The 13746-nt window shown below is 37.1% G+C and overlaps 1 protein-coding gene across 9 annotated transcripts in view; it reads left to right on the plus strand.

Moving 5' to 3' along the window:
- The window catches only part of USP9X (ubiquitin specific peptidase 9 X-linked), a 482011-nt gene that overhangs the window by 427193 nt on the left and 41072 nt on the right, over positions 1-13746 (plus strand). For all 9 annotated transcript variants that reach the window (XM_072744845.1, XM_072744840.1, XM_072744842.1 and 6 more), the window contains 5 exons: positions 6591-6721; positions 6915-7193; positions 9129-9254; positions 10444-10569; positions 11874-12040. In XM_072744845.1, coding sequence (XP_072600946.1) covers positions 6591-6721; positions 6915-7193; positions 9129-9254; positions 10444-10569; positions 11874-12040 — 829 coding nt within the window. The remainder of the gene's footprint in view (positions 1-6590; positions 6722-6914; positions 7194-9128; positions 9255-10443; positions 10570-11873; positions 12041-13746) is intronic.

Here is a 13746-nt window from a genome sequence, read left to right on the forward strand (position 1 = left end):
ATTGTGTTACAATTACCACAGTAATTAATCATAATCAGAAAATATAACATTGGTAAATTACTATAATTTACCCAAAAAATTACTATAATTTACAGACCTTATACATATTTTACCAATTTTCCCCATAGTGAATCTTATCAACAGTGTTTTCTGGTTGAGAGTCCAATTCCGGTTCTTACACTGTATGATTCGTGTGGATCTTTAATCTGGAATGGTTCCTCGGTCTTTGTTGTTTATGATTTTGAAGATTTTGAAAAACACAAATCATTTGTGGTCTTTTTCGGTTTTGCTGGTCTTCTGATGGTTATATACAGGTTGTACATTTTTGTCAGAATACCACTTATGTGATGCTCTCTCAGAGCATTATACCAGGAAGCACATGTCATTTTGTCCTTTATTGGTAACATTATCACAGATCACTTAATTGATGTCTGCCAGGTTTCTCCTCTATAAAGTTACTTTTCATATTTTGGAGAAATGTTACAAAATTCTGTAACTCTTTCCTCATCACACTTAGGATTTTACCATTCATTGCAATTATTGCTTGAATCGGTTCTTTTGTGGTGGTTACAAAATGGTGATTTTATTTAATTTGATCATTTCTTCTGCATTTACTGGTTGGCAACCCTATTTGTGTTGTATTTTATATGTATACACACATGCATAACCTTGTTGGGTTATAGCCATTATAATTATTACTTATTTTGATGCTCAGTTGTCCCATAAACAGTCAGTGGATGGACACAATGCCTTTTTTATATAGCTTCATCATTATTTGAGTACTTCATTACTTGCTGTCACAAGATGTTTAAAGCTCATCTAGTACTTTTATTCTAGCCCTAGAATTAGCCATTTCTCCTTTCTGTGAGAGAGAGGGTATTTAGAAAACAGAAACTTATTGCTACTGGGGTATCTTGTTTCCAGGCCTTCCCATTAAACTGAGGAAGTAATACACATCTCTGTCAATTTCTGTATTTGTCTCTATTAGAAAAAATAAACATGGGTTTATACTGGTTCTACTCCAGCATCTTCATCTTTCCCCATTTCATATTTGTATCTATCTCTAAATGAGTAAGAAATCTGCTTTCCAACTTCATCAATTTATTGTTGGTTTGGGGGAGTGACTTGCTTCTTATGCAGACTTCAGCCACTGTTAGGTCTTTGATTTCATCTCTACTTTCTCAAGTACCTGTTGTTTTCATGTCCTGAGCTTTTCTAGGATTCAGTGGGACATTAATTTAGTAAGTACCTCTTACCCCCATAGGTGCTTCTTGTTCATCTAAGCTAGCTGTCTTCCATCCCCTCTATACCTTCAGTAATTCACTCACATTTTTCTACTGTTTCTTCATCCCCTATTTGTATGTCCTTTTGAGGTTATATATTTTATAATCCATTATTCTCTTTGTGGTGGGTTTGTGGTTGCTTTGCTGATAACAGTTCAATAATTGGCCCAGATAATTTTTATTATCTCCTTTTTCTAAAGCAAACACCATGTTGACATTTCTCATCTTGTTTTCTGATTCCTATGGGACAGAATTGGTTCAAATATTAAGGTTCTTAGCTAAAGTGTCTCTCAATCACTTAATTTAATCCTTATCCCTTACCTGTTGTACCGTTTGGAATTGTATTGTTTTATTTACTAGTGTTTGAGTAACAGTTCTTGCTTTATGTATGCAAAAGAGTCCACTATCACAATGTATTTTAAAACACCTCAGAATCCCTGATCTTGTGATTTGAGCATAATGCCACTACATAGTACAAGAAAGCTCTTGCCAGAAGCTCAAGCAAAAAACCTCAGTGTGCTTTTTTTCATATTTTATATGATCAAAGTATAGTACCTAAATTTGAAATAGCCAACACTGAAAAAGCCAGTGATGATCATATTACAATAGACAGATCACAGGCTTTGGACTCAATGGACTTGAGTTCAAGTTGTTATTCTAGTTATTTCATGCCTCAGACATGTTTTCTTTGTTTTTCAGAATTTCCTTGTAAAACTGGGCTAATAACTATTTCATGGAATTGCAGGGATTACATGGGTGATCCATACATACATCTATGGAAAATCCCAGCCTAATGACTGGTATTTAATAAGTATTCAACAAATGTTAACCTACTCGCTGTCACTATAGTTGCCTCATGCATGCATGCATACACACACACACACATTCATTATCCATCCCTCCCTCTCTCCACCCCCTTTAAGAAAGGAAGCAGGGACTCCTAAGGAAAGGAAGTAGTTATAAATTCTGTTTCTAGCTGTGTTACTTTTGGGTAATCATTTAATGTTTGTGTACGCTTGCATATATTTTAAAGGGGGAGAAAACCTAGATGGAATGAGTAGCTTTTTTTCTAGTCATTGACTTTACATCTCTTAGTTCTTTCTGAATCTGCCTGAAAGTCAGGTGCCTCTATTATGAGTTGCTGTTAAACTTCGAACATCCCCAGTCTTCTCTGTAGGTAATTTAAGCTTTTGTAATTTATACTGTTGTCAGTAGTTCCTCTGTACTCTCCCTACGTGCATTGGGAAAAGATTTTCCTTGATACTGAGTAATAAAAATGTGTACTGCTTTACTAAGCAGAATGAGTTGCTTTTCCCTTTCAATGCTTCCTTTTTGTTTTTAATTTTAATTTTAATGTATTTCTTTGGAAAAAGAGAGAGCACAAGTGGGGGAAGAGACACAGAGAGAGGGAAAGACTCCCTGCTGAGCAGGGAGCCTGACACAGCACTCCAACCCAGGACCCTAGGATCATAGCCTAAGCCAAAGGCAGCTGCCTTAACCCCCTGAGCCACCCAGGTGCATCTTCAGCCCCCTTTCCCCTAGAAGTTTAGTCTGCTTAATATCTTCAAATATGCCAAAGTCCATTGTAAGCACTTCATTTAAGCCTCAAAACATGCCTATGAAGTTATTAACTTTTTTTTTTTTTCATTTAAAAATTTTCCCTCTCAAAAAAAAAAAATTTTTTTTCCCTCTCTCTGTCTGTGTCTCTGCCTCTCCCTCTGTGTGTGTCTTTCATGAATAAATAAAATCTTTAAAAGGGGGGTGGGGATCCCTGGGTGGCTCAGTGGTTTGGCATCTGCCTTCGGCCCAGGGTGTGATCCTGGAGTCCCGGGATCGAGTTCCACATCAGGCTCCCTGCTTCTCCCTCTGCTGGTGTCTCTGCCTCTCTCTCTCTCTCTCTCTCTTTCTGTATCTCTCATAAATAAATAAATAAAATCTTTAAAGAAATAAAATGAGGGCAGCCCTGGTGGCGCAGCGGTTTAGCGCCGCCTGCAGCCCAAGGTGTGATCCTGGAGACCCGGGATCGAGTCCCATGTCGGGCTCCCTGCGTGGAGCCTTCTTCTGCCTCCATGTCTCTGCCCCACTCTCTCTGTGTGACTCATGAATGAATAAATAAAATATTTTCAATAAACGAAAAAATATAAAGATGGAGAAACTGAGACAGCTATCAAGCTACCTAACCAGGGACACATAACTTAAATGACAGTTCTAAGATTCAAATGTAGACATTTGGGCTCCAATGTTTATACTGTAAACATATACAGGTTTATATTGCTGTTCATTGTTTTCTATAATTTTAATAATACATTGCTATAACCATATACTTGATTAGGCTTAGGTATCTTTGTATAAGACGGGAAGGGTATAAACTAAAATCTTAACTATAGTTGGATGACAGTATTGTGGATGGTTTAAATTTTTCTCTATTTAACTGGGGACCTGGAATCATTTAGATTCATGAATGCTGAAGTTGGAATAGCCATTAATGATCATTTGGTTTACATAGCACAGTTGAATAAAATAAAATGCAACAACATTAAATGATTTGTTTAGTATTCATGCCTTCCTTTTCTTAGAACTTGTTTCTTTTCTCCGGCTCCCTTTTGCCTTCATCCTTCACTCAGAATATCTTTAAACCAAGCAAGACTTTCTCAGATAAAGCCTATCAGTTGGTTTGTTTTTGGAGAGTAGTTTGGTGATATATGTTAAAAGTCTTGGATCTTGGTGGCTTTTTCTGCTTGCAGGATTTTTTTTTTCCTGATGAAATAAATAATTGCAAAGATTGAGCTGCTAGGATCTTCAGTGTAAAAAAATATAGAGACAAAACTACATGCCCAATGAGAGGTTAAACTGGTAAAATAACATACTATCGATTTAAACACCAATTAAAAATAATATAAGGGATGAATATTTAATATTCTCATTACATTTAATATTCTCATTACCTGAGAAGTTATTCACAGATGTTAGATTATAAAACTTAATATTTGGGCAGACTGGGTGGCTCACCAGTTTAACACTGCCTTCAGCCCAGGGTGTGATCCTGGAGACCCCAGATCGAGTCCCATATCGGGCTACCTGCATGGAGCCTGCTTCTCCCTCTGCCTGTGTCTCTGCCTCTCTCTGTGTGTGTGTCTCATGAGTAAATAAATAGAATCTTTAAAAAATAAAAATAAAAAATAAAACAAGACTTTATTTAGTTACATTATGTTTCACTGTCCCTTCAGAATAGGGAAAACTAACGATTTTAACACAACTGATTTGTTTCTTTCAAGATTTTTAAATTTTAAGTAATCTCTGTACCCAACATTGGGGCTCGACTTCACAACTCCCGAGATGAAGAGTCATGTGCTTCACCAACTGAGTTAGCTAGGTCCCCCACAAACGGAAGATTTTGCTATTTCTAGGCTACTTCAGGCATATAAAATTACCTTACTCTATGGAAATTATAGTAATTTTCATTTATCTTTATTCTTCAAGAAAAAAGATTTTATTTTATTTATTTTTTATATATATATATTTTTTTAATTTTTATTTATTTATGATAGTCATACAGAGAGAGAGAGAGGCAGAGACATAGCAGAGGGAGAAGCAGGCTCCATGCACCGGGAGCCCGACGTGGGATTCGATCCCAGGTCTCCAGGATCACGCCCTGGGCCAAAGGCAGGCACTAAACCGCTGTGCCACCCAGGGATCCCAAGAAAAAAGATTTTAATATTTCTAAAGCAATCTTAGTTATCAAGTGGTATTTTAATCATAACACATTACCTTGGAAATAATTTGATGATAACAAGGTACTTTCTAAAGTTGATTGACTATTCTTAAGTTTGAATGGTAACTAATGCTAAATTGCATCATGGGTATTTTTTTAACTGTATCTTTTCGCTGTCATTTGAAAGAAATGTAGGGGTACGTGGGTAACTCAGTTAAGTGTCCAACTCAGTTTTGGCTTATGTCATGAGATTGAGTCATGCATTGGGCTCCATCCATGCTCAACTCGGAGTCTGCTTAAGATTCTCTCCCTCTCCCTCTGCCCCTCCCCTCATGCTCTTATGTGCTCTGTCTCTCAAAATCTTTAAAATGAAAGAAAGTCAGAAACTTGTATTTTAGTAGCATGGGTGGAAGAAAAAAAATCCTGTGCTTGGAGGTAAACATTAATCCCCATAGGTTTCTCCTGCTACTCAAAAGTAGATTGTTCCTATGAACAACCTTTTGTAAGCCAAAATGATGTAAAGCACAAAGAAGCAGTTACCATTAGTTTATATGGGAAACTATTTTGAGTGTTCCCACACCCAAAAAAGTAACCTCTTAAACCACATCTTGTTCTAATGGATCCACAAAATAAGATAAAGCACAAGCTCACAGAGGCAGCCTGACGCTCTAGTGGCTTGATGCTGAGTATAATTCCCAGGAAAGGAGCTTTGTGGGGCCACTTCCCTGCTTGAGGGTGCACATTGCCTCTTTAACAACTCTGTGAAACAAATAACACTGTTTTTGTTTTTACCTTTTCATAAAAGTGAAAATCCTCTTTGGATTTCTTGTGGCTAATGAAAACAGATACTAATGTAGGTCTTTCTTGCTTCCTTTCTCTTTCTTTCTTGCCCCCCCTTTTTTTTTAAGATTTTATTTATTTATTCATGAGACAGAGAGGCAGAGACACAGGCAGAGGGAGAAGCAGTCTCCTCCAGGAGAGCCTGATAGGGACTCCTCCAACGCCCTGAACCAAAGGCAAACGCTCAACTGCTGAGCCCCCCAGGCATCCCGAATGTAGGTCTTTCAATAAAGAGAAGGGCCGTGCTGTTAGGCAAAGGGTGCGCCTATATTCCTTTTTTTTCTTCACCATTGTTTGTTTTAAAATTCACCTCCTAAGGTACCACTAAGCTCATATTCAGTAAAATAAAATAGTTAATGCATAGTGTCATAAAGGTGAACAGTAGAGAAGTTGGAAGACTTCTCACTTTTTCTCTTTTGTTAGTTTCAGTAAGAATTCTTTCTTTTGAAATGTACTGTATTTTTTAGGTTTCTAGTGGCTGAGGAGGCGTGTTGATTTGAGGTCTCTGATTAGGTGGAGACTGCCTCCTTCGTGTTTGGGTTGACTGATAGGAGTCATGGTTGATGGTGGGTTTTTTTTTTTTTTTTTCTTGTTTTAAATCAATCCAGATCTGGCTATGTCTTGTGAAGTATGAGCCTATATAACTCAATGAACTGATTGTTATGCCACACTGAAGTAATTTTCAAAATATCAAAAGTGAAATACTATGAATGGATGAATTGTGTTGTGTTTTAGACTATCTTGTTTTCTTTCAGATAGCACAACAATAGAAAAATTAAGAGCTATTTGTTTAGACCACGCCAAACTTGGAGAAAGCAGCCTTAGTCCGTCTCTTGACTCCCTTTTCTTTGGTCCTTCAGCCTCACAAGTGCTGTACCTAACAGAGGTTGGTATTTTCCCTTTTGAATTTATTTCATATTCTTTGAACTTCTCTTTTTATGTGGTAATGTGAAGAACATGGATAAAATTTGAAAATTTGAAATATATTTTAAATGGTCAAGAATTTCTTAACAATGATAATAGGAAAAATAGAAGTTACTTTTTAAAACCCTTTTAATATGATCCTTTTCTTTTTCCAGGTAGTCTATGCCTTGTTAATGCCTGCTGGTGCACCCCTGGCTGATGACTCGTCTGATTTTCAATTTCACTTCTTAAAAAGTGGTGGCCTACCCCTTGTCCTGAGCATGCTAACCAGAAATAACTTCCTACCAAATGCAGATATGGAAACTCGAAGGGGTGCTTACCTCAATGCTCTTAAAATAGCCAAACTGTTGCTAACTGCCATTGGCTATGGCCATGTTCGAGCTGTGGCAGAAGCTTGTCAGCCAGGTGTAGAAGGCGTGAATCCCATGACATCGGTAACAACTTTTTAAAAAATATTTATAGTAATAAATGGTAATTTTTAAAGTTCGAGTTCAGAGTTGATTCAGGATATTTCGAGTTCCTTTCTAGTGGAATCTTAATTTAGAGGGTTTCGTCTATTAAATTTGTATGAAAAGTGAAAATGGTATTTCCTGACTGTACTCTATAAGAGGACAATTCCTCCCTGCTCCTTTAAGCCTGATAAAAACTCCATATGGATCTCTTACTAACTTGTACCTGGCGGATGGATGAAGATAACGTGGTAGTAAGAAAGCTTTAACTGATTTACTACCCTGTTGCCAGCCTCTCTTCCCACCTTGATAGGCTTAACCTCTAGTTCTGAGCTTATTCCAACTCTGTTTTTGTCTTGGTGGCATCCTTAATCCATCTCACCAAAAGTCCTCAAGGCATGCCAGAATCCAGTGTCTACTTATGAGAGGTCAAACTATGCACTTAATTCTGACTAAAATTTGAAGTTTTCTATGTTGATCACAAGTGATGGTTTTACTAAATTAACCAACAGAAGATAAAGGCTTCAGGAATGTAGATTCTCTTTTTTATAAATGGCTTGGGTCTTAATCAGGGAATTGGAATGTTGATTAGATATGTGATATTATTAAATATGTGATATGGAATAATACTGCATATATTATAATAGCACTTGTAATTAGGTATGATAATGATACTATGGTTATGTTTTAAGTGAGGTGCCCCATCCCTTTTTATTTTTAATAATTGCTAAAATATTTACAGGGGAAACTATATGATACGCAGGATTTGCTTCAAAATAATTCTGGGGGGCAGCACCCGTGGCGCAGCGGTTTAGCGCCACCTGTAGCCCAGGGCGTGATCCTGGAGACCCCGGATCAAGTCCCACATGGGGCTTCCTGCATGGAGCCCGCTTCTCCCTCTGCCTCTCTCTCTCTCTCTCTCTCTCTCTGAATGAATAAATAAATAAATCTTTTAAAAATAATAATAATAATTCTGGGATTGGGGCTCCTGGGTGGCTCACTTGGTTCAATGTCTACCTTTGGCTCAGGTCATGAACCCAGGGTTGTAGGATCTAGCCCCTCATTAGGCTTCTGGCTCAGCAGGGAGTCAGCTTCTTCCTCTCTTTTTACCTGCCGCTCCCACTGCTTGTGCTTTCTCTGTCAAATAAATTAAAACATTAAAAAATGATAATAATCCTGGGGTTGAAAAGTGAGGGAGGGAGAGTGGTTAGATAAAACACTATTGGTCCTTTGTTCATAATTATTGAAGCTGGTACATGAGAGTTTATAATACTACTCTCTCTGGTTTTATATACATTAGGAACTGTCCATTAAAACAGTAAAGAAAAACAAAGGGCCTGGGTTTATATCATTTACAGTTTAGAGAAAGGGAATTACAACTGGAAAGGTAGTCAGAATGTCCTGGCTATGTAAAACTAATCTGTTTTTTATTTTATTTTATTTATTTATTTTTTTGGTAGGTAGGTAGATAGATTGATCTGTTACTGAAATTCCTCAATGTTTCTCCTTTTCAAAGAACAAAATGATGACCAGGGGAAAGCAGAGCAGGATCTGCCCAAGAGCCCATGTGAGAGATCTGGGATAATTTATTGAGTCTCTAGATCGGGTTGGGACCATCAGTTTAGTTTATTACTTAAATCTGTAAGATACACTGAGCCCACATGTAGAGACAGGAATTGAATTGATCTAGAATGGGTGTTTGCAGAGGGACATGTTAGCACTACATTGCACAAGAAAAAGTGGAGGCCCTATTTTTGGCAATATGGTCCGCTTTTTGTGTAAATCACCAGTTGACTGTGTGTGTGTGTATGTATATGTATGTGTGTCGTTCTGAGGGAGGGGTGATGGGTGGAGAGCAAGTGGTTGGGTCTGGTTCTGTATAAATTACTTTCTTCAAACCAAATGGTTACATTTTTTCAGGTCAACCAAGTTACTCATGATCAAGCTGTGGTGCTGCAGAGTGCCCTTCAGAGCATTCCTAATCCATCATCTGAGTGCATGCTTAGAAATGTATCCATTCGTCTTGCTCAGCAAATATCTGATGAGGTTAGTATTAAATATTTTAATACTTAGTATTAAGAATTTTAAGCTGTGAAATCTTGCAAGATCTTTTCTACTTTTGGCCCTCTGTTTAATTAAGAAATAACCCTTATCACAATTTAATTAAGACTGAATTTTCGTGGGCCCACTCACTGTAATCACTTTCTCAGTCTAGAGTTCCCCTAACATGAATTTTATATAATATTTAACGTTAGTATTTTCCAGTTTGAATCCTCTTTCTGTACAATAAACATCCTTTTAAAGTGTCTAATTCAATTTTAACAAAAGCATGTATGGGAATTCCTGGGTGGCTCTGCCTATTTAGCGCCTGTCTTTGGCCCAGGGCGTGATCCTGGAGTCCTGGGATTGAGCCCCACATCGGGCTTTCTGCATGGAGCCTGCTTCTCCCTCTGCCTGTGTCTCTGCCTCTCGTGTCTCTCATGAATAAATAAATAAAATCTTCAAAAAATTAAAAATAAAAATAAAGAATAAAATCTTCAAAAAAAAAAAAGGCATGTATGTATGAAACCATCACCATAATCAGGACTCAGAACATTTCCATCACTCTGTGATGTCCCTTTACATTCCCCTCTTCCCTCTACCCCAGGTAACAGTGATCTCTTGTCACTATAGAATAGTTTCCATTTTCTACAGTTTTATATAGATATAATTCTACATACAGTGTGTGGTCTTTTATGTCTAGCTTCTTGCACTCTGAATAATGATGTTGAGAATTATCTGTGTTGTGTGGATCATCAGTCCATTCCTTTTTTACTGCTGAGTAGTATCTCATTATGAATATTCCACATCCATACACTTGGTAAAGGACATGTGGATTGTTTCCCCTTTCTGGCTATGAATAAAGCTGCTATGATGATTCTGTACAAGCATTTGTGTGGACTTGGTTTTCATTTTTTCATGGGGAAAAACCGAGTAGAATGTAGATTGGTGGGATCATCTTTATAGTCTTTAATATTCTTCTGAAAGTAATGTAGGGCCATATAATAACTTAAAGAGCATACTTTGTGGTACTGCTGTTAAAAAAACAAACAGGAATAGCAGTTTGGGAACATGAAGATTATAGTACTGCCTCATGGCCATTCCTGTTTATTTTACAAGGAGAAACATTTTTTCTTCTCCAGTTCTTTTACTCTAATACTTTATCAAACCATTTTTATTACTCATTGTCTTGCAGGCTTCAAGATATATGCCTGATATCTGTGTAATTAGAGCTATTCAGAAAATCATCTGGGCATCAGGATGTGGGGCATTACAGCTAGTATTTAGCCCAAATGAAGAAATAACTAAAATTTATGAGAAGGTAAGAATTACCTCGAAATATTTTCCTTTTAAATAAATGTTGTTTAATTGTGTGTGAGGCTGAATCATTACATCTGCTATTTTTAAAAATCCACTCGTTTGCATCTTGGATGGTTGAAAATTAAAAAGTATCTATAGCTAAGATGGAGAATATAGTAAAATTTTACTTAGGAAATACAGTACTGCAGAATCCTGCCATAAAGCTTGTTTTTCAAATATGATGAAACTATCTTTTTCTACTTCTCACTAGAGTCCGATATGATCTACTGAATTTGCTTTTCCCTATTCTCTTCGTTCTTCTTTCATCATCTTTCTATCCTATGTAAATTTTGGTTTAGTTAACTATCAGCTGTGGTGTCCTGGCAGTTAAGTATTTTTGATGCTCTTAAAGCAGTCAAAAGTAGAAAGAGTGTCAGCAAAAAAAAATCTCTGACCTTCCCTTAGATTAAGCAAATTATTTACATAAGCAAGGCTGTGTTTGACTCTTTGATTTCCTGTTACATGTACTTGCCTCTCATAATCACAGCTGCATATTTAGAAGCGGAAATTAAGTTATAGCAATTTCTGGGCTTGGTAGAGCTTCCTTTTTATAAGTTTTTTTCTCTTTTTTTAAGATAATTTATTAGAGAGCACAAGCAGGAGGAGGGGCAGAGGTAGAGAGACAAGCAGACTCCTTGCTGAGCAGGGAGCCCAATGTGGGGCTCTATCCCAGGACCCCGGTATCATGACCTGAGCTGAAGGCAGATGCTTAACCGACTAAGCCACCCAGGCACCCCCACTCAGCTAGTATTTGAATGCTTACTTGTTCTTTTTTAGGCATGTATTATAATTATTAATTTTCGATAAAGTCAGATTACAATTTATTAGCTACCCACCCAAGTATATTTTCGGTTCTAAAACCTTCAGAACCTTTCTGAACAATTGTCCAAGAATATTGCTTTCGAAATAAAGTTTCATTGTAGGTATACTACATTTAGTCATAAGTTCCCAACTCTGCAGTGCTAGAGTAGCTCTTGAGAAAGGAATGATGGTTGCTTCAGAAGATCCCTAGGAGCCTGAAGGACAAAGAAGCCGGTGATATTCTCAGTGTGCTCCTTCATAGCTCCTTGGGATGTAATAAAATAACAGAATTAAATTCCATTGTCTATTTTAGTCATTCCCGTACTATTCTTAAACAAATCTCAAGTTGTAGGTAGAGAGGCTGACGCCAAATGGTTTAAGTGAGTCTGTAAGTTAAGTTCCAGTTGTCTGAGATTTTTCTTAAATGCATCTCTAGGTAATTTGCCTTTGACCATAATTTTACAGACCAATGCAGGCAATGAGCCAGACTTGGAAGATGAACAGGTTTGCTGTGAAGCACTGGAAGTGATGACGCTATGTTTTGCCTTGATTCCGACAGCCTTAGATGCTCTTAGTAAAGAAAAGGCTTGGCAGACATTCATTATTGACTTACTGTTGCACTGTCACAGCAAGTAAGTATCTTTCTTAATTGTAAGAAACTTGATCTTTTGTTATGCAGAAATAAATTTAGGCTGGTGGAATTTATCCCAGAAATCTGCACTCTGTCTGCAGACAGACCAGAAATCAAATATTTATTGTCTCTATAGCATAATAATGATTAGGGAAATTAACCATATTTTCCCTAGACCTAACTTTGGTTTTAGTACCTGTAAAATGGCAACATTAAACCTCAAAGTAAATTTTTCTCTAATTTTTTAAATCTGGTTTGTAAGATTTCAGTTATAATTTTCACCTCCTATCTTGGATAGGTAGATTTCAGGGTTTTTTGTTTCAAGAGAAATCATTAATTCAGTGTGAAATTCACAAGCACGGTTATGGTAAGAACTTTTTCATTTTATAATGAGAATAAAGAGCAACTATATAAAGCCCTCATTTTCAATTCAAGATCATTTGATCAACGATATTAACTTTGTTTTGGACTTCTTTTTTGTGCAAGTCCATCATATTTGTAGAAAATACTGGTTTCCATCCTCATGTTATAATCCTGACCTTCATGAGGTAACTTTTTAAACTGGAGCTCTAATTAGTGTCACTGTTCCATGTAATTAATCTATCTTACATACATTTTGTGAAAAGTCAGAAAATGTTCATTTTGATTATTCTCTCATGTCATTTAGCAATGACCAGAAATCAATGATGATTTTAATGTAAAGTCAAAATATAAGTGCTGAAATAAAACCTAGTGATAAAGCTTTTTTCTTTAAAAAAAATAGTACGTTAATGGAATAGATATAACTCACTTGTTTTAGAGGATGCTATTAAATGATTTAGTTGAAAGGATACTATTTTAGAAGTTCCTTGGTAATTTCCTTGAAATTCAGAAAATCCTTTGACAGGATTTAATTTTCTTTATTTGTTTATGAGAGAGAGAGAGAGGCAGAGACATAGGCGGGGAGCCTGATATATGGGACTCGATCCCAGGGCTAAGGGATCATATGCCCTAAGAAGGCAGGTGCTCAACCACTGAGCCACCCAGGCATCCTGGCATTCCCAAAATCTGAATCCCCACATAAACCCAATCCCAAGGGTTTCAGATACTGGATTATGTCCCTGCATACACGAAGCTGCCCTTCAGGCAGAGTTTATACTTGTATAATATTACTAACCAGTATACCCATGTACTGTGCATTTCCCACATATGTTTTCTTCTTAATTCTGTAGTAACGCCAAAGTAGACTGCTGCTGGCAGAACTAAGGCTGAAGTTATAGGGCAATGTTCTACCTCTTGAGTTTTAACTTTCTGCCACACAATTATACTCTGTATAATTATAATCCGTGAGCAAATTAATTTGAGTCCCTCTTGATGCTTGGCAATGAAAGTCCGTAGTCACAAAAAGTAGTTTTTACACTTGAGAGCTTTGAGAGAGTAATTAGTGTCATAAACGGCAAAGCACTCTGGGAATTTGAAGAGGAGTAAGTTACTTTCTACCTGAGAAGAGCAGGAGTAAAGGTTCTATGTAGAATGTAACATGTGAGCTCATGTTTGAGTTAGACTTACATGCATACAAATGGAAGATGGGCATTGGCGGTTCTGCCCCTCAACTACACTCCCCATTATGATGTTTTTATTTATGTATTGTTGGACTCCATATACTTTCCTCCTCCTCCTCCATATTGCTTCTACCCTTGTCTAAGCAACCAGCACTCCTTGCCCGGA

Source organism: Vulpes vulpes, chromosome X (genome assembly GCF_048418805.1).
Source record: "Vulpes vulpes isolate BD-2025 chromosome X, VulVul3, whole genome shotgun sequence".
In the NCBI taxonomy this organism is placed as follows: domain Eukaryota; kingdom Metazoa; phylum Chordata; class Mammalia; order Carnivora; family Canidae; genus Vulpes; species Vulpes vulpes.